The 19952-nt window shown below is 54.9% G+C and overlaps 4 protein-coding genes across 4 annotated transcripts; 2 read left to right on the forward strand and 2 right to left on the reverse strand.

The window, feature by feature from the left end:
- Positions 1-928: 928 nt before the first annotated feature.
- CkaCkLH20_07767 (ion transporter) lies at positions 929-3180 on the forward strand (the record flags this gene model as incomplete). The annotated part of the gene is made up of 4 exons (XM_038890483.1): positions 929-1065; positions 1139-1273; positions 1349-2172; positions 2222-3180. The coding sequence occupies 4 exons, from the start codon at positions 929-931 to the stop codon at positions 3178-3180; spliced, it is 2055 nt and encodes a 684-aa protein (XP_038744091.1).
- Positions 3181-4097: 917 nt separating this feature from the next.
- Positions 4098-5462, forward strand: CkaCkLH20_07768 (uncharacterized protein; the record flags this gene model as incomplete). Its single annotated transcript, XM_038890484.1, has 6 exons — positions 4098-4446; positions 4539-4632; positions 4681-4738; positions 4794-4871; positions 4925-5186; positions 5245-5462. The coding sequence occupies 6 exons, from the start codon at positions 4098-4100 to the stop codon at positions 5460-5462; spliced, it is 1059 nt and encodes a 352-aa protein (XP_038744092.1).
- A 3294-nt stretch (positions 5463-8756) lies between these two features.
- On the reverse strand, positions 8757-12075 carry CkaCkLH20_07769 (importin-beta domain-containing protein; the record flags this gene model as incomplete). Its single annotated transcript, XM_038890485.1, has 3 exons — positions 8757-9324; positions 9375-11612; positions 11738-12075. 3 exons carry the CDS (start codon positions 12073-12075, stop codon positions 8757-8759), a joined length of 3144 nt encoding a protein of 1047 aa, XP_038744093.1.
- Positions 12076-13581: 1506 nt separating this feature from the next.
- CkaCkLH20_07770 (uncharacterized protein) lies at positions 13582-18217 on the reverse strand (the record flags this gene model as incomplete). The annotated part of the gene is made up of 2 exons (XM_038890486.1): positions 13582-15902; positions 15955-18217. The coding sequence occupies 2 exons, from the start codon at positions 18215-18217 to the stop codon at positions 13582-13584; spliced, it is 4584 nt and encodes a 1527-aa protein (XP_038744094.1).
- Between the last annotated feature and the right edge of the window lie 1735 nt (positions 18218-19952).

The following is a 19952-nucleotide window of genomic DNA, read 5'->3' on the forward strand; positions in this document are numbered from 1 at the left end:
GGATATGTGGCTTGGCATCGTCTTTTCCTGACGCGTCCTATCCCCGAATGTAGCCGAAAGGCTGGAATAAGCTACTTTGGGGCGTCTCCAGATTGTCATGATCCCAGGTGTTGAGAGTCATGAATCTCAAGAGCATTTTCCTAATTCGAAGAGTATGCGAGCTGCGACTGGACAATTCAGAGCCAGGTTTAGCCTGAACAGACGGCTCCATTGCGAATGATACTGGAAACACAACGTCAGTCGAGGTTTCGATATGGTAATGAGCTTGGCGTCAACGTTCAGAGACAAGGTGCGGGGCGATCTTCAACTGAGCTTCTTCTACATGTTCGGAGAAATGATAGCATGTCTTAGTATGAGACGAGACATGAGTTCTTCATGAAACAGCGAAGAAAACATGAGATCAATATGAGCAGAGCTTCTTGCTTCTCTCACTGAAAATCACGATGAGAGAAATTCTCAAGATTCACTGAGGTTCTGCAGCACCTGCCCTGCCCTGCTTTTATTCTTAGCACGGCAGCCCACCTGAAGGCGCTAAACTGTATTAAGAGGAGATCAATAACACGGGCCAATGGTCATCTGTCGTTTCGCCCCCGCGCGTCTCCGCCCCTCTATCGTTTCCACTAAAGTAGACCCACTTTACCCCCTGTTCAATGCAGAAGCAGGCGCGACAGGCGGCACACTCAGACGGCAGGGGGTAAGGGACCAGTATCTCGTCTTCGGGGTCCTTCTTGGCTCGGCATCCTTCTCTCCTTCTGCTTCCTGCTCGCTGAGGTGTTGTCGTCCGGACGCGAGTACACGGCGCGCCGTCATCAATTGCTTACCATCCATCCCTTCCGTCACAAGCCCGCCGCTGCAGACCACCGGCAGGAGGCTTTCTCGCTTCGGTTGCCTTCGTTCCATTGACCAATCCCATCTCGCGGCCGCCAAAATGCCCATTCGCGTCAAGAAGAAGAACTTGCCGGCGGAGCGGGACATGAGCCCTGTGTCCATGCGCATCGACACGTTTGAGCTGCCCGACATTGAATCGAATGACAGCTTCAGGGACGTGGTGAAGAAGATCTCGGTGTAAGTTTCGGGCGTCCTCAGACTTTCCGGTGCCTGTGTCGGGGTTTGAGACGATCACTGACGGGCGGTACAGTTACATCACCGATGTCATTGTTCTGCCGAGCACTTTCGAGCAGCTGAGAACCACCGCAGCCGGAGAGTGCTTGAGGATCTTGGTCGATCACCTCAATGCCACCTGCACCAACCCGGCCACCGTCAACGCTTTGCTGTAAGTCATCCGGCATCACAATGCAAGACCTCGATGCAACTGGCTTTTTCAGCAATTTTTTCTAACATTTCTTAGCGCTCTCAAATGGCACTATGCTGTCGACGAGACCGAGTCCAACAAGGGTCTTTGCGAAGCCCGCGCCAATGCATGCGAGATTGTCGCTTGGCGCTTTCTCACTCGCTTGTCAGAACGCGAGGCCGTCGACTACTGCCTCTATGAAATTCCCGACCCCAAGGAGTCGGAGACGCCGCCGCCCAACATTGACGTTGAGAGCAACGAGAACTCGCCTCTGCTCTCCGGCGGTAGCTGGTCCGGCGCGAACAGCAGACGTGCTTCAGTCCGCCCGGGAAGCAGCGCCAAGCGTTATCAGCTCTTGTCGTCCCTGTCCAGGTTGACCATGAGCATGCACGCCGATCAGGAAGAAGAGGAAGAGGACGACCCGACCTCTCCCTTCACCAACTTGAACGCCCTCGAAATTGCAGCCGTTGCCGATGCCAAGCGTTTTCTCAGCCAGCATGTCGTGCAGAAGATTGTCACTGGCATTTGGAACGGAGATATCATCTTCTGGGACAGTCTCTCCGTTCATGCCGAGAAGAAGCCCCGCTTCTACAACCCTCATACCACCGACGTCTTCTCTCGTCTGAGAGTTCCCAAATACCTCAAGGCTTGGGAGGCCTTCTTCTTCCTCATCTTCCTCATCCTCTACTACTCCGTCCTTGTCCAGCAGAACACCGAGCGCATCACCCACAACGAAGTTGTCTTGTACATCTGGTTGGCTGCTTTCCTCTACGACGAGCTCAGCGAATGGGCTGATGCCGGTACTATCTTTTACGCGACGGATATCTGGAACATGTTCGACATGATCATGATAGGCATCGGTATCACCTTTGCCGTTCTGCGTAAGAAACCCTTGTCGAGATTCATGGCGTGACGACTAACACATTTCAGGGGTTATTGGCATCACAAATCACGACAGAGAGATTACCGACCTTGCTTTCGACGTTTTCGCTCTTGAGGCCCTTTTCATGGTCCCTCGTGTCTTCTCCCTCCTCAGCTTGTCGCCTTACTGGGGTACCCTCATCCCGTGCCTGAAAGAAATGAGCAAGGACTTCATCAAGTTCATGGTTCTCGTCGTCATCGTTTACCTCGGCTTCCTGACGACATTCTCCCTCATTGGTCAAGACGCCTACAACTTCTCTCACATGACCATGATCCTGACCAAGATCTTCTTCGGTTCTTCCTACGTCGGCATCGAAATCATGGAGGACATCAACCCGATCTTCGGCCCGACCCTCATGATCATTTTCATTATCCTCAGTACCTTCCTCCTGATGGGTTCCCTGACCGGTATGCTGTCCAACAGCTTCTCCCGCGTCATCACCCACGCCCGCGAGGAGTACCTGTACGTCTACAGCGTGTACGTGCTCGAGGCGTCGACTAGTAACCGACTCACGCACTTTTACCCGCCGTTCAATCTCATTGCCCTGGTCATCTTCCGCCCGCTGCGGCTCTTCCTCCCGTCGGACGACAAGTTCCGCCAGAGCCGTATCATCCTCCTCAAGGCCACGCACTTGCCCATCGTCGGCGTCATCCAGATGTACGAGAGCGTCCGCCGCCGTGTACTTCCCGAGTACACCGGCTTCAAGGGACCTCGCAGCGCAACGAGCAAGCGGTCCAGGAACGCCCTGCAAGTCAACCGTCCGCCTTCAGGCCACCGTCCTGGAAGGTCTCCGTACCGGTACAACGACAGCCACTCGAGGCCTCAAACCCGCGCCGCCGATATCGAAGAGACCGACGCCCCGTCTGCCGTCGAGGTCCGCATCAGCGAGCTCAACGACAAGATCGACAAACTCACTGCTCTCGTTGAGGCGATGCAGCAGCAGCGATCTGGATCTCCCTCCCCTTGAGCTGGTCCGTTTGGCAGCGACAATGTGCAGCCGAGCTCCAAGCTCGGCCCCGCTGCCCTTTTGCCCCCCCTCAGATGTTTCGTTTTGCTTATCCTCAGCTTTCCCCGGCTTGATGTCAGGATAGTGTGCAATGTGTGAATGTGAACTGGCCTATGTTGCATTTTCGGTGCGTTTTTGGTTCGGCGTGCATCTGCATTTGGTTAAGAGCGTGAGATATGGATGGATCCGGATGTGTTTGTGTTCATACGTTATGTCTGGCTGTATATGGTGTACGAATCTGCGCGTTGGATTGTGTTTGAGTGTCAGCCCTTTCTTCTAGGTTACTCAGCGAATTCTTACTAACGTAACATTTCCACTCATTGTGACGGTGAAGCATCCATGACCTAACTGTCTATGATGTCTTTGATGGTGCTGGCCCAACAAGCAACGTGAGCGCGAAGACCGAGACGGTATCGTCATCCACCTTGATGCAAGGCCGGTAGCCTTGACGGCAGACATAAGAAAGTCTATGGTGTTTCCTAAGCTTGCGCCAGTACTTGGAGTAGGCCATGGTAATGCGCTATCCTTGGTGCGGAATAGCGGCGATGATTCATCGTGACGACCCTTAGACAACAACACCTCGCACTGCTGACTTTCAAATTGATGCGAGCAAAAAAAAACAATGGGTGAAGATCACAACGGTGAACAATGATTGGTTTGTATTACATCAAGTAGCCTATCAAGCCGCTTGACTGGGATCACCCGACGATGGCCGACAGACACATCGGGTCATCCCTAGCTGCATGAGAGACTTATGATGATGCGGCCGCTTGTCCGATCTAAACGGTTACAAAAGCAGCGAGTTGCGCCTCCTCAATATCCAAGATAGCCATCCGCAATATCAATCACCAACTCAGTGCCCTTGCGCCAGGACCACAATGACATACCTCAAATCCGAGGTGGAATACGTCGACTTAGACGCCGATTCCCAGCCACTCCCAAAGTACGGCCACCTCTCCAAAGAGCACCCTGACTACACCGCAGCGAAAGCCGAAATCACCGCCATGTACGCACCCCTCCGCGCCCAGCCGACCTTTGCTGCCGTGAGGGAAATCGCCGGCGATGCGGACGCCTCCATACCGCCCGGTGGTCCGGATCGCTACCGAGAGGTGGTTACCGAGCTGCTTTATTTCAAGGCTCGGGATGGGCAAGAGATTGAGCTCAAGATATACAGGTCGCCCAGTGTCAGACCAAATGCAGTCTTGATGTATCGTATGCACGGAGGTGGTAAGACTACCACGACCGTCCAACGAGAGCTTACGAAGTCTATGGATGAACGCTTCTTGATGCGGCTTTGCTGACTTGTGAGATGGGTCAAGGATGGTGCGTGGGACGCCATGAAGTCGACGGCGCTGAGAATGTATACGCCGCCACGAACAAGAACATCGTCGTCGTCAGTGTGTGCTATCGCAAGTAAGTCTGTGAGCTTCTCGTGGACGTTTGCTTTGCTCATCAATGCAGGGCGCCAGAAGATCCGTTTCCTTGCGGCCTCCATGATAGCTACGACGGACTTCTATGGGTGCGTTCTTCCGAGAACTGAGTATCAACTTTGCACATCTCTAACTCATGTTCAGTGCAAAGCAAATGCAGAGATCTTGGGGATTAACCCTGAGAAGATCATCCTGAGCGGCAGCAGCGCGGGCGCCAACCTCGTGAGTCGCCGATGAATGCCCCGGGTAAACATCAACTGAACCCCGCGTCACAGGCCGCCTGCCTCGCAATCGAGTGTAGAGACAACGGCATCACAGGTGTCCTTGCGCAGGTGCTTCATTTTCCGTCAATCTGCCACCCCAAATTCTTCCCGAGGGAAAAGTACGAGTATGGAAGCTACATACAGAACAAAGACAACCCGGTCCTTGACATATTGTTCATGGAAACCGCCATCGACGCCTACTTGCCCAACGCCGTCCCCGACCATCGTCACTCACCGTTGCTGGCCGAGTCCTTTGAAGGCCTCCCTCCTGCACGTAAGTTTCAGCAAGAAATTACAACGCGGAGATGTTTCACAGGCTAACATGATGATAGTAATACAATGTGCGGGAGTGGACGTCCTGCGCGACGACGCCTTTGCTTACGCGGATGCGCTGAGGGCTTCAGGGGTGGATGTTGAGTTGTATGCGTACGGCGGCCTGCCTCACTGTTTCCCGGCTGTGGTACCGACGGCTTCCGATACTTTGGTGTTTTATAAAAGATACAATGAGTTTTTGAGGGAACAGACAAACCTGGATGCAGATGCCAAGTAATTAGCAGCGTGGTTCCGGAGAAATGGTGAAGATATTGAGACCGGCAGACCGTCTGTCTCAAGCTAGATGGATTTTTCTTCCGCGTAGTCTGTACCTATTCATCTATTTGGAAATGCTCGATTAAAAACCGGGTTAGAGGTTGTAGTGCCGCGCGAGAGACTGCATTAGGTGCCCTGAAGCTGCTGCGTATCATGGAGCGGAGTTGACTCCGGCGGCAAGTGGGTCTGGCGGCTGCATCTGAAGTCTGAGCCAGGGAACGCAGGAAGGACTCAACAACATTTCATGCATTTCATGCATTTCCAAATTCCATTCCATATTACACAGATGATTAAGTAGGTGCTCGTAACCAAATTTCGCCAGGTCGATGGTAAACCCACACATCCTTTGCATCTCGGCGCCTCCTGTCGTTCCTTCTTATGCCCCGCGGAAAGGCGTGGTGGCCAAGCTCAACCCCGCCTTCCCCCGCCTCGAACTAAACCTCGCTCGCCACAGAAGTAGTCAGCCCAAAAAAAAACTCTTCGCAAGACTTCAAAACTCAACCACAGAATACCAACACCAAAACAATCATTGATAATGACGAGCAAAAAGAAACGTCGAGCTCACGCTCGTTGGTGATGACAAGAGTGGGATTCGAACCCACGCCAATTACTTGACTAGCACCTGAAGCTAGCGCCTTAGACCGCTCGGCCATCTTGCCTGTTGCTGTTGAAAAATTTGGGCGAGTTTGGGCCCTTGTCGTGTGCGCGTGGGGAGTGTCGCTCATTCTGGCCAGTTTGTGGGATTGCGTGGGTTGCCACGGGCGGGCAAAGAGTCTTGCTCAGTTCAAGCGGCTCAAACCCCGATGGTTTTCTTGTCTCAATGCCCTCCTCGAGTGTGCGCTTTTTTTTCCCCTCTTGAATCAGACAGTTTCTGTCTTGGTTCGTTCAATTGGTTGAGCTGAAGTTCGGCTCAACCTTTTGACCTGAGCGGTGTACGGTGTAAGCGCGAAACAGCGGCATTTAAACCATCTCACTCACCTCTCATTCTCATAACTTCACCTCATCCAGCATCACAATCAAATTGGCAGCAGCCTATTCCGGGATGATAACATCAGAGTAACACTGGCTAGCGGCGACTCTGCGAGTACTATAGTCTTCATCAGGATGAGGACAGCTTCCTGTGAACCACGGTGCATCCTGCTGGATTCAACTCGCAAGCACCGAGGCTTTGCGACAGAAAAGGTGTGGATCACTGGCGCACTCATCGTCCTAAACAGCTTTGATCCTATATAGTGAAAGCATGTAACCGACGCATCTGTCTCGTGTGACAGTCGACAAAATCACATATTAGCACCGCTTTCCAGGTCATCTCTTACTCAAGGAGTTACTATACTACATAGTCCAGCAGATGCAGCCCAACGCATTGGACAAGTCGATTGAAAGCTCAGGTGGGATATGCTTAGCTATAGCTTTGCTGATCGTTCTATTACCCAAGATTTCCGTCAGCGTCAGAAAAGCTCGAACATAAGTCATGCCGTATCACCTTCAACAGCCTTGACACTCACTTCGAGCACTAAAACACACACACCCAATACTTGAAGAGTGAAAATGATAATGACGGACAAAACACCAAAACCAGTCGAAAGATATCAAGACACCAATTCAATCTCAACCATCCAAAGTTGAAGAGAACAATCCCGATCCCATAGCTCGCTTCCGGATACTCAAGTGAATTTCTGCCGAATCGCCTGGGCTCGTTCGAGTTCTCGATCCCGTCGACCTTATGAGAGATATATGCCAACCCTCAGCTTCCAATTGCCTTCCTGTTCTTGCCTGACTTCCTGCCAAGAGAGCCCACAACTGTGCATATTGCAGTGATATAAATACGGCGGCAGGCACTTGTTCTATGGCGGCAGCCACTCACGCGTTCTCGTCGAGCTTCGAAGCAAAACGACCTGAAACTCGCGACTTCCAGCGCTGACATTGCCATGCAGAAGCAGATGACCCAGTCAGTCATATTTGATTCATGAACGCAAAGTTTTGGGGCCGCGAGGCCTATCTCATAACTTCATTGAATACCCGAAACCCTCTGATATTCACCTGCTATACAACACAAGAGAGGACGAAAGGTGCTGGACGTAAGATCACAGCAATTCCCGCCTCCCGTCGGAGCTGTGGCAAATGCATACCTGGAAAGACGTCGACTCCTCCCACCCAGCTACCAAGCTTAGAGACGCAAAACCTCACCACAACCCTTGGTGCTCCTTTTCTTGCAAAACAGACCTCGAGCGCCATCACCATTTTATATAACCCCAATCTCTCACCCCCCCGAACCATTCACACCAAATACGCGTCGTCACGACCAATGCAGACGAGAACCCAAGCGTGTTCCAGCTGGGGCTATAAAGACGAAAAGAACGACCCCGACCGGCTTCAAACCTCTAACCGCAAACCTAAGATCACCGCAACGACCCTTTCCTAGTTGCCCGCCATGCCTCGTGTCTTCCAGCCGAACTCTCTCTAGCTGCCGAATGTACATCGGGTTCCCCCAGATGTACGAGGCAATTTTCATATGGTGAATAACCCAAGAGCAACAACAACGATGCCGAACGGGGCTGATTCGTCCCTCGCACCTGCCCATGACCTCGCGTCTCATAGAACCTGTGACCACGCCTCAGCGAGAATACCCATGGAATGAACCATGACGGTAACCCAAATCTTTATTGTTGCCCCCGAACTTGAAGTAGGCGTCTTCAACGCGAAATCTCATTTATACTACATCTCTTGAACTGAGACGGCAACCCACTAACAGCAGCGACCGGCCTGAATGTTCAAGCGTGAGCGTATTCTCATTCGCAATAAAAAAAGGTTTATCTAACATTATCGACGCCTCATGAGCACCAGTTGAGCCATCATTCGTTCGCAAGCCCGTACCGTACCCCCCTGTACGCGCACCGACTGCCTGTTGTTCTTCTAAGGAGTTCTATCTACAAGTCGTGTCCTTCCTCTTCCTTCTCCTCCTCGTCGCCCCTTTTGTCATACCCTGACGTCCTCTGACGGCTACGAGCCGCGTGAGAAGACGTCGCCATATACATACCCCTTTCAATGCAAGCTCTCACCACTAACCTCAATGCTGAGTGTTGAGAGAATGAGCGCCTGATTTCTAGCGCATCCAAAATGTGCTGCTGAAGCATCAAAAATAATACTGCTTTCTCAGATTCCGCATCCTCGCAGAATTTACCGGCAATTGCGGCTGAGTCGGATTCGTCGATTCTCCCGACGCCTCTTCATCACCTTGACCCGCCGCGGCGCCTTCCTACTGGCCCGCAGCATTGGCTAGCTCGTTGAGCTTTCCGCGCTCTTCTTCGGTGAGCATGCCGTACCACTCCTGGAAGTTGGCCACGTTCTCGCGTGCCGCACGGAGGAAGAACTCGGTCAGATATGCCTGAGTCTCGTCGTCGCGCTGGCGGGCACCAGAACCCTCGATGAAGGACATGAGGTCCTCCCTTACACCGCCCAAGCTAAGGTCGAGGGTCTCGGGCTCGTCCTCCCAGCCGTCGTCGTCGTTCTCCTCATCAGCGAACTCGGCGGCCGCGGCGACCGCTGCGGCGTTGGCAGCTGCGTTGGCACCTGATGCGGAGAGGAGCTCTTCGATGAGAACCTTGAGAATCTTGAGGGAGGCGGGAATAACGGTGTATTGATCGGGGTCTTGAGAGTCAGTATCTGATAATGGCGGGTGTGATGCGTAGTACTCACTGGCCTTGGCGCGTGAGCGCGTCATGATTCTACCGTCATTGTTGTTGTTCATGACAAGGTCACCCTTCACCATTGTCTGGGCAAGACGCGGGTCGTTCAAGGAGTAGAGCTTGGAGAGAGCGATGACGCTGCAGAAGTTAGTTATGAACAGCCCGAAGACGACGATTGGTTGACTTACTTCTGACGAATCTCATCGTATCCGGCAAAGCTCACGGAGTTCTCAAGCCATTTGCTCAGCACGACTTGGAGACCGGTGTTTCCGTGGATCTGGATTTGGCTGAGGAACTCAACGACATCGTGGGCGCCAACAAGAGACAGGCGCGCAAAGACAAGAATCAAAGATTGGATGAAAGGAGCGGCCTCGGCGGAAGCCAGTCTTGTAGCGACGGCCTGGAGGAGCTGAGGCAGGAAAGGGCCCAAACGCTCCTGGCCGGCCTTCTCGACGAGCTCTGCCGCGAGTCCACCGACCTCGGAAGCAGAGTTGTCCTCGATGGAGGGACCTAGAAGACGGTCGATGATGTGAAGGCAGACCTCCAGGCCGGAGCGGCCGCTCTCGTCGTGCCAGCCAAAGACCTGGTGGTGGTCGTGCATAAGGAGGTACTTGACGGACTCGGCACCGGGGCGAAGGACCTCTCCCTCGTTAGACTCCATGAGGAGACGGTTCAGCTTGGGGAGAGTTGCTGCAACAAATCCGGGGGGGAGGGGCTCAGAGCCGTGCTCGACCAGGGCGGTAAGGAGTTCGGTGGCAACCGTGACAAGAGGGTCATCCTGAGTAACGTTGGCAGTGTTAAAAGCCGCGGTCAAAGTAGGAAGAATCTTGGCACACAGCGCAGTGTAAGAGGCGGTGTCGGAGAGTGCGCGAACAATCTCCTCGAAAGCTTCGCAGATGAGCATGGTAGCCTGGAAGTTGGAGGCGCCAAGCTTGGCAACCATGAAAAGGAGGTCGACGGATGGGACGTCCTGGGACAGGGCGATTCTGGTGTCGATGTTGATCGCGGAGCGCAGAGACTCGGCAAGAGTGACGAGAAGCTCATCAGCGTCCTCCATCTCCTCGGGGTCCTTGTTCTGCATGTACTGAGCAATGGCGTTGATGATGGGGACCTGGCGGTCGGCGGTCACTCGGCCAGAGCGAACGAAGCCCTCAACAGCCTTGATGCAGGCCACCTGGACAACCTCGGACTCCTCGGAAGTGATGCACTGAATGATGCGGTCGAGGAGGGCGGGGGGCGTCGCGAAGCCTCTGGCAAGGGTGCCTCCGACAAGGTATCCACGAGCTCTCAGGAGAGGCTGCTCGGATTGGTTGACAGCGAAGTCAACAAGGCCGAGGTAGGCCGAGGAAACGGCTTCAGGGATGGGCTTCTCCATATCCTGGAAGTCGCTCAGGAGCATGTTAAACAGGTAGAGAGAGGCCTCCTGACTTCTCCACGAGGAACCGTCGCCGGGGAAGAGGGTCTTGGTGTAGCCGAAGAGACCGTCGACGGCCTTCTCGCTATACCATTCTCCAAGCTTAATGAGCAAGTCGCCGGAAGCGGTGCGGGCGGTGTAGTTGGCCGTTACGGAGGTCTCTTCAGCCAGGTACAGAGAGCAGTCGATGTCCCACAGCTCTTCCTCCTCGCGGCTGATGCGAGAGTACCCAACAACCATCTTCATAACCTCGACCATCCAAGGTGTCTCCTGAGCCGACGCGTGGGCGGCCAGCTGAGCCTCGAGCTCTGCCTGGACAGGGGGAGCACGGAAGCATTGGTTCAAAAAGTCGAGCTCCTCCAAGATCAAGAAATCCAGGGTGTAAGGCAGGCTGTCAGAGTCCTCGAGCCGGCCCTGGGCCTCGTGTCCTATGTAGAGGTCCTCGTGAGGCTTCTGGAGCAAAGAGAGCTCCTCCCAGACGGCAGTGAAGAGGCTGGTGCTGTGCGGCAGCAGCAGGTTGGGAAAGACGGACTTGACCTTGAGTAGGGTCTTGACGACTTGCAACTTCATGGCGATAATGTGGTTCCAGCTCTCGGGCTGGCCGCTGGCGAGCTCGTTCGGGGCGTCGGGCAGACGGGTCTTGAGAACCTGGGCGAAGAAGGGGTACCAGTCCTTCAGGGCGTCCTCGGCGAAGGCCTTGACCTCCTTCATGTGATCCTCCTTGACAATATCCATGAGGTCGAAGCAGGAGCGGAAGACGGAGATGGCGAGGGCGCGGAGGTTGGGTTTGCGACCCTCGTTCAGAGCGACCTCGGTCACGGCCTTGACAATGTCACGGGCCATGGTGAAGAATTGGTCCTCGCTGAGGCTCTCGTCGATGATGTCGCCGAGGACGCGCAGGGCGCCGTGAAGCTGGGTATCGGTGCTCGTGGGGATGACGCCCAGGACGGTGGGGAGGAGTTGAGGCCATCGTTCGGGGAAGTCGGCTGACGCGATCTTGCCAATAGCATAGCTAGAAGGTGGACAATGTCAGTGACCCGTCTCAATGGTATTCGTTGTGCGCGCGTGCGGCTTCGTCATGTCGACGACACCGCGGCACGGAGGGATTGACTCTTGTAGATACCGCAACCACCATACCTTGCCGCAATCTTGACCAGTCTCTTGTCCTCGTTGCTCAGCGCAATCTCGAGCAGGGTGTTGCGCAGCTGGTCGCGCGCGGCGTCGGAGATCTCTACAGGAGGCTCGGCGGCGTCCCTGTCCTCGGGGCTCCAGTTCCTCTCGATGAAAAGGCGGAGCGCGCTCAGGGCGGCCTGGCGAATACCGGTGTCGATGGAGGTATGGTTGGCGATGTTGGCCAGGGAGGTAGGGAAGGCCGGGTTCGCGCGCGCGTGCTTGAGCTCGATCTCGGCCTGCTGGCGGGGGCCCTGTTCGGAGCTCTGGGTGTTGGCCAGCAGGGAAACCAGCTGGTCCTCCATGATGGGCTGGGTTTACCGGACACACGCAGAAGCAAAGTTTGGTGTTCGTCTCTCGAGTGGTTCGCGGGTTACTGGGTCGATCCGAGTTCGTATGCGTCCCGGTTGTTCGGTGTCCCGGTGTACGCCGCTCGGTGTGTTGATATGCCGCAGAGAGAAAGAAAACAGAGAGCACAAGACCGGTGGGAAGGCCCTCACTTCTGTTTTGATGCAGAAGGAAGGTAAGGCGCGGGAAGACGTCCGGGCACAATTACAACGGGCGTGGCTGACTCAGAGTGACGCACGCAGGCTAGAAGAAGGGCGATGAGGTGGGAGGTGGGCTCTCTGGAGGAATATGTGCGTGTGCGTCGTGTATGTTGTGTGCGTTGTGCGTAGTGGTTCTCTGGTGATGTTTCTCGTTGTCTGTCTCTTTTTTGGCGGGGTGGTTTACCGTTTAGACGCGCGAGTGGAGCCGCCAAAAAGTCGGGTGCCACGGGCAGGGCAGCCACAGCCCGTTCTCTTACAGGCCAGTGACTTCCAGGTTAGCTGGCTTGTTTCCTACTGGTGACTTGTTTACACTGGACGTGGACTGAGAGCGGCATCCACCAACCCGCCGCAGAAACAACCTTGGAAAACCAGACAAGGAGGGGAGCAGGAGGAGGGGTCGGTCGGCAATTTTTCAGGTGGCAGGCACTTGGAGTAACTTTCACTGGTACGTACCTTTCGGACCTCTTTACCGCCTGGCACCTCCCTACCTAGGGACCTTAGGTCCCTCAGCACCAAGCACCCGGCGGATTGGGGGGAACGGTTCAGGCACCATTTACGCCAAAAACACGGGCACGGGCCGCATCGCGGTAGCAGCAAACCTTCCCTTTCTTCATAAGGGTAGCGCGGGGTCGTCCATCGCGTTCGAGCGGTGTGTGCACATCAAAGACCTCTGAATCGTCTCCAGAGCATGTGTTATTTATTATCGAGGCATCCTCTCTAGACTCTAGGTGCTCACCGTCTTGCCATTAATACACCAGCCGTAAGCCACGAACTCCACTTGAACTCATCACGGGATCCAGAAGACAATCACATCAACACAGTAACGACTTCAGTTCATATCTCGATTCATCCACCATGTACACATTTAACATGCTTTCCACCAGCATCCAACACACGCACTCCTCTCCATCCACCCACATTCCGTCCATCCAACGGAGCCAAAGCCAACCTATGCAATTCCGATCCGGTCCATGTCGGCCTGCTAACTGCCCACCTGCCTGCTCAGGCTCCGACCAAAGTCCAGTCTTCAATCCTTCTCCCGGCCCAAATCTGGAGCCAGGTCGTGCGAGAATGAGACACAAAAAAACAACAAAATCAGACCGCGGTGGTAGTTGAAAAGTAGTAGTACACCTCCCCCAAACCCTGTAGTCGCTCGCAAAGCAAAATTCCCCGAAAAAAAAACGCCACAAGAGCCGTTCCGACACATCTTGCCAACTGCTCGGGCTGGATCCCTTCCCACACCGTTTTTTTGTCTCATTCGCCCTAGGCATCCGCGCCTTTCATCAGTGTCCGAAGGCTGACAATCTCCCGCTTCAATCGCGCGTTCTCTTTCTTGACCCGTGCCGTCTCCTCGCTGTGCTCTCGTAAGCTTCGGAGGAGGTCTTCCTTGTCCTCGCGGCCCTTGCCCTTGAGCGCCTTGACGATCTTGCCCAGCTCGCTGTTGAACTTCTCGTACATGAGCTCATTTTCTGCCGTCGACTCTCTGTACAGCTGATCGATGCTCTTGACCTTGGTCTCCGAAGCCTTGAGCGTGCTTTCCATGTCGCGCTGGATGGAGGTCTGCCGTTCCGTGAGCTCCGACATCATGTTCGGGATTCGCTCCTCGAGCGTCTTGACCGAGTCGGTCAGCTTGCGCAAGTCCAAAGTGTTGGTCCGCGAGCCGAGACCCGAGTTGACCCGCGACATCTCCTCGGCAATCTTTGACAGTTCCGACTTGAGTGATGCATCGACGTCCTCGACCGCCTTCTTCTCCGTCTGCAACCGCTCTCGCAGCTTCTGGGGCGACTGAAGGCGAAGCTTGCCGCTGCCCGGGGGCTTGCCAGGACTTGTAGAAGGTCGTGGGATGGAATCGGTCGAGTGGCTACCAACCGGACGCGTAGGCCTCAGCGTGGGAATGTTCGACGTGGATAGGCCTCTGCCGTGTCCCTTTGGTGTAACCTTGGGCGTGTTCTCCCGATCGAGAGGTCCAGGGGTGTGCGGAGTGTGGAGGATCTGTAGTGGATCTGGTGACGCGGGGTTCTCCTTCAGACGTGGCGAGACCATTCGAGGAGACCGTAGACTTTGGGACGTCGGGCTTATCGGTATCCTAGAAGGGGATGGTATCCTTGGTGTCGAGTTGAACTTTTCCGAAGTCTGCTTGTTGATGCGCAGAGGCATCAACGCTTCCTCGATCTTCTCCTGCGGGTCGTCAATCGTGGCCGCAGACATCAGGCTCCTCAGATCAGAAAGCGAGCTGCGCCGTTTCTTCTTGGAAGACTTGACCGGAATTTGCTCAATCTCAGGCTCGCCAATGGTCTCCAGGCGCATGTCGAGTCGCTGCGAGCTGGTTGGCCTGGGAGCCTCATCGAATGCACCAGCCAACGGTGGCCTATCGCGGGAACCAGGCCGCCTTAACTTGTTAGGCCCAGGCTGTGTGCCTGTGCCTGAGTCGATAGATCTTGCGCGTCCGGACGTCATTTTGGACAGACTTGAACTCGAGGAAGCGTCCGCGGACGCAGGATGACGGCTATGTTTGCTGAGGGTGCGCCAGACAGATGGCCGTTCCGAGTCGTTCTTGCTGTTCTGACGCAGCAAAGAATCGAAACCAAACTTGCGGCGAATGGAGGATGTGTTTGACGTGAGCGAGCCCGTGTGTGACTTCCCACCACTCCGAGAATTCATGGACTCAAATGCTTGCTGAACGGTCAAGTGGATGCTGCTGGGGTCATCGAAGATCCTATCGCAGTCTTCAACAAGGCGATCCAGGAGGTTGATGTAATTTTGTGCGGTGCCATCATGGACCAGAAGCTCCGCAAATGATACTGTCAGAATGCCTCTGTCTCCGTCGTTACCGCAGCCATCGAGCAAGTCAGCCAGAAGTTTGATGAGAGCCGTGAAAGCCCTTTGGTTCTGCGGCGCCATCTCCTTGAACATGAAGTTGACAAAGTCGGCAAAGTTGCCTGGCACCTGGCGGTTCATCCGCTCCAGCAACGTGTCGAGCGCTTGCTTCGTCATGATGGGGCCCATCTGCTCGCACCATGCGATGCGGATGAACTTTTCAAAAGCCACGAAAATGACATCGGCGCCCAGCTCGGACGAGGCGTCCAGGTCAAAAGGGCTCTCGATGAGGCGGTTGTAGAGATCGTTGACCGAGAGCTCATCTGCCACTGAGCGGTTCAGCAGCATCCGTCCGACAATGCTTCCCTTACGAGACTGCAGGCTGGCAACGTATCCCGTAAATGTCTGTTCCAGCCGCACGAGGGGATTCTCAGGCCGGTCGTCGCCGCTCATCTTGATGCCTTCTTTGCCCCTTGCAGAGCCGAAAATAGAGCCTTGTTCGCTGTTTGCCCGCGATACAGGCGGAGGGAAGACGTTGGTAATAGGTGTACGGGTATGCTTGGGTGGGCTGTGCGCCTCAGTGTTGGTCGAGCCTCCCCAAATGCTGGAGAAGAGCCCCTTAACGGGTGACGAGGCAAGGAAAGACCTCGTCTTCTCTGCTCTGGTCATGAGAGGCAGGCCCTTCAAGATCTTGGTATAGTAGGAGACGAGTGCAGGCGCCAGTCGAAGGTTTGAGGCGTTGAACTGCAAACTGAGCAGTTGAATAACTGAAACTAGGTTAGCAGATTATTCATGTAAGGAGTAAGTGCCATTACTTACTTCGTCGAGTGAGCGTGGGCAAAAAGTCATCCAATGCCACGTCGTCTGCAAACTGCCTGCCATTCAGACCGGCAGTCTGCATATTCACCCGCTTCATATCGCCACTTCTAACGTTGACCGTGATCTCCACACCGTAATGACCGATAGGTGCCCCCTTGGTACCCTTGTCGTGGTCGATCACGATGCGAATCGGTGCGGGCTCTCTTCGGCCCTCAATCAACTGATCGGCGCCCTCCTGGAATACAGCAGCGAAGAATCCAAGGTTGTTGTCCGGCATTCTGACAGAACGAAGAGACCAGCAAGGATCTTCGCGCTCCTTCTCGGAGAATCTGCCTTCAACACGGGCCTTGACGATATCCTCTGTCCATTTTGATGCCTTGGCTTCAAAGGTCTCCTCTAGCACGAAGCACCTCGAAGTGACGGCCGTGCCTGTGACCCACTCGCCAGCATGTGCTCCCTTCATTTCCTGGGTTGAAGTCATCCAAACCAAGGTGCTGTCTGCCGACTCGGTGAATCGCACATCTGCCAGGTTGTGCCACCCAGTAAAAGCAAGTTCATAGGACGCCTGGCCTCCTGCGGCGTTGGTCATGGACATGAGAAGCCCAGCTGCTGAAGGCTTATCGATTTCGCGCAGGAGGTCGCGTCCGTTCATCGGCTTCGGTCCCAGCTTCTTCAGGATGACAAGGCAGTCTGAGAATAGAAGGAAGATGCCGGCGCGTTCTGACATTTGTGGCGGGTCGAGTGGCCGGTAAGGAGCAGGTAACTCCACGAAGTCAGCCGCAAGAACCAACCTGCCTTGGGGCTCCAGATCGAGAGGCCAACTCTCAACCAAGTTTCGCAGGCGACCCGTCACATGGGGTTTCTCGGGGACTGGCTCATCCATTGAGCAGATGTTGGTGATGATGTCACGCGCTTTGAGCATCGGTTGCAGCGCAGGGTGCGTCATGGGAAGACACTGGACGATTTGGTCGATGAGCAGGCTGTACCGCGGGAGGCGCTGTACAGGCTCGATAAGAATGGAGCGGACAGTCTGCTCACCCTTCTGGATGACCCGTTGCCTGAAGCTCGACTGTTCATCAAGGAACGAGTTGAGAAGAGCGGGGAAATGCTGGCTTGCCCGGATGTAGTCCTGATAGCAGTCGGTGAACTGAGGGAACCACTCAAGAAATATCCTCGCAAAAGCCAGCGCGCCGCTGGGGTCTTTTGCCTTTCCTGGAGATCCCAGCCTCGATCCCGTCAGTGCGACTGTCGTTGTCTCCATGTCCCTCAGCGCCTCATCTTCTGTGTCGTCCATGATTGCGCGCAGCTCTTGCATGAAGGCGGAGTTGATCTGCAGGATCTTGTCTGCTGCGACTGGGAATAGCTTCTCGAGTTCCTCTTCGGATGGACTCAGGCTGCTGGTGTCGCGCTGCTTCGCCGATTGCCTGAACTCGTCGGCGATATGCTTGACCAGCTCATTCAGCTTCAACACATATCTCTCTTCGGTATCAACCAGCTCCCCGAGCTTCATTCTCAGCTCCACCTTCTGGTCCTTGGAGAAAGACTTGCTGCGATTCAGCGAGGTCGGCTTCGACGGTGCCCTCTTTAACCTCGAGGTCGGCAGAAACACGGGGTCTCCCAGCAGCTTCACTAATGAGGTGTATCCTCCGTACTGGCGCAGGGTCGGGTCCAGAATATCATCCTCGTCCTCGGGCACCTCCTCCAAGTCTTCAGGCTGTAGCGGTACGATCGAGCCGGGCGGCAGGACAAAATCGACGTCGACATTGCTCAGGTGTTGTGTCTGGAGCGCGGTCCGCAGTGTCTCAATGACCTCTGGAGTGTTCTCGCTCTTGATCATGTTCTTGGCGAGGTCGGCGGCATGTTGCTCCCCGAACAGGGCGGGCCCGCTTCCCGGACGGCGACCCCTCGTGGTCGGGTACGTGTTCTTGAGGTGGTTCTTGACGACCTCGGGCAGCTCCTGGAAGTATTTGTAGAGACCGAAGGCAAGGCCTCGGTAGATCTCGTCGCCCTGCCATTCGCGGGGCAGGTGGTTGACGACGGCGTAGAAAGGGGAGTTGGGCTGGATGGTTAGGCGCGGGAACGACTGGAAGCCGGCGGGGCTGTAGACGTGGATCTGTACGCGGGAGCTGTTGAGGGTGTAGTTTGCGGTGGTGGAGGAGCCGTGGAAGATGAGCACCGGCAGGTGGCCGAGGAGGGGGTCGGCGGCGTGGTAGAGGGTGAGGTGCTCGGCGGACAGAGCCAGCTCTTCCGTAACACGAACCATTGTCGGTGAGCTGGCGAAGACGAGGGCGATGCGGTCGGTTATTCGGTCGATCGGTCGGTCGGTCGCGTGGTCTCGTCAATGGGCCAGGGTCATTGCTGACTGGCTGGCGTACAAATCGCACAAAAGGGAGAGGGAGCAAAGAGGGTAAACGAGTGTGACTGTATGCGTAGAATTGTCGATCGCGACAGGCGCAAGTCCTTGGAGGCGGTTGGCGGTCGAAATGCGTCGCAACAACGGGGCCAACAGCAATAGCAACAGCAGCAGCCGATCGCGATGCGACGAACGGGACGAGAAAGTAGCAAATCGTAGAGAGGGTAAAAAATAATAATTAGCGACAAAAAGAGCGTGGTGAAAGTACGACGAGTGCCAGTTTGGCTAGCGCGGAGAAGTTCGACGAGAAGACGAAGCTGCAAGCAAGCCAGCGACGTGGTGTTGTGTCGGTGTGAGTTGGCTGGCGTTGAGCTCGGCCGGGATCGAATTCGAGTCGAGTCGAGTCGCAGTCGCAGTCACAGTCGCAGTCCGTGGCGGGCGGAGGGAGGAGGTGGTGGTGGAGGATCCTCTGGGCGATCGAATCGATAGTGGCAGAGGGTAGCGTATCCGTAGCGATAATCGGCCGCCTCTCAGTCTGGAGCTGGAGCTGGAGGTGTTTCGGTGGTAGTGGGACGTGGATTGGAGGTGGTTGGTGCGTGGGGCGGTCGTGTTGTTGTTTGTTTATTGAGGCCGGTGAGTGAGGTGAGATTGAGCTGCAGCCGTTGCTACTGCAAAGTCCAAGCCCAATGCAATGTTTAAAGTGAAGGGTCCTCAGTGCAAGGTACCACAGAGACAGGCAAACCCTGTCCTGTCACGTCTTTGTTTTGTTGACGTCTTTGTTGGCTGAGATGCGAATGCAGTGAAACCAGAAATCAGGCCTCTGTTTTTCAACCACTTCTTCACCGACACTCCATGCAAAATGCGAGATGAACAAAGCGACAAGTGATGGACAAGTGGGAGAAGAATGACGACAAACAAGGCGCCAACGACAAGGGGGAGGAGAGGGAGAGGCTGGGATGAATTAAGCGAAACGACGAACGCCTCATTCGACTGCGGTCTGGGTCCTCTCTCTATCTCACTGTTTCCCAAGTTTCGTTTCGCTTGAGATGAGAGACAACAAACACACGACAATTTTAATAAATCCCGAAAAAACTAGAGAAAATGAGTGCGGGATGAACAGAACTATTGACTGGGGCTGCTGTGCTATGCCGCCGGCTAGTAGAGAGAATTTTCATCAACTGCTGCTCTGAGTGGTGTTGGTGCCGACGAGGTGCAGATAGATGTGCAGCTGCAGAAGCAACGCCAGCATCAGAAAAAAAAAGACAGGTCCAGGCCAATCGATTTCTACGCGTAAAGTGCCTCCCTCCCTTGTCCAACTGATATGGATAACTGAGGTGGTGAAGCCAGTTGTGAGTGAGTTGAGCGGGAGCATCGAATTTCAACCACTGAGACTGCACCTGACGGGACTGACATGACGGGGATCCACACCTCACCGATACCCGAAAGTCAACACACCACGGTGACCACTCACGGACAGTAAACACGCCAGCTGCCTTATGTAAGGTGGGGTCCCTCCCAAATCCAACCAGCAACACCCGCAGCCTTAAACAGGGAACTCGGCCCTAAAAAAAGCTCGGATGGCCAATGCGTCCAATCATTTCCCACTAGCTCCACCAAGTCGGACGAATCCCTGTCAACTTCAGAG

Source organism: Colletotrichum karsti (assembly GCF_011947395.1).
Source record: "Colletotrichum karsti strain CkLH20 chromosome Unknown Scaffold25, whole genome shotgun sequence".
NCBI classification, from domain to species: domain Eukaryota; kingdom Fungi; phylum Ascomycota; class Sordariomycetes; order Glomerellales; family Glomerellaceae; genus Colletotrichum; species Colletotrichum karsti.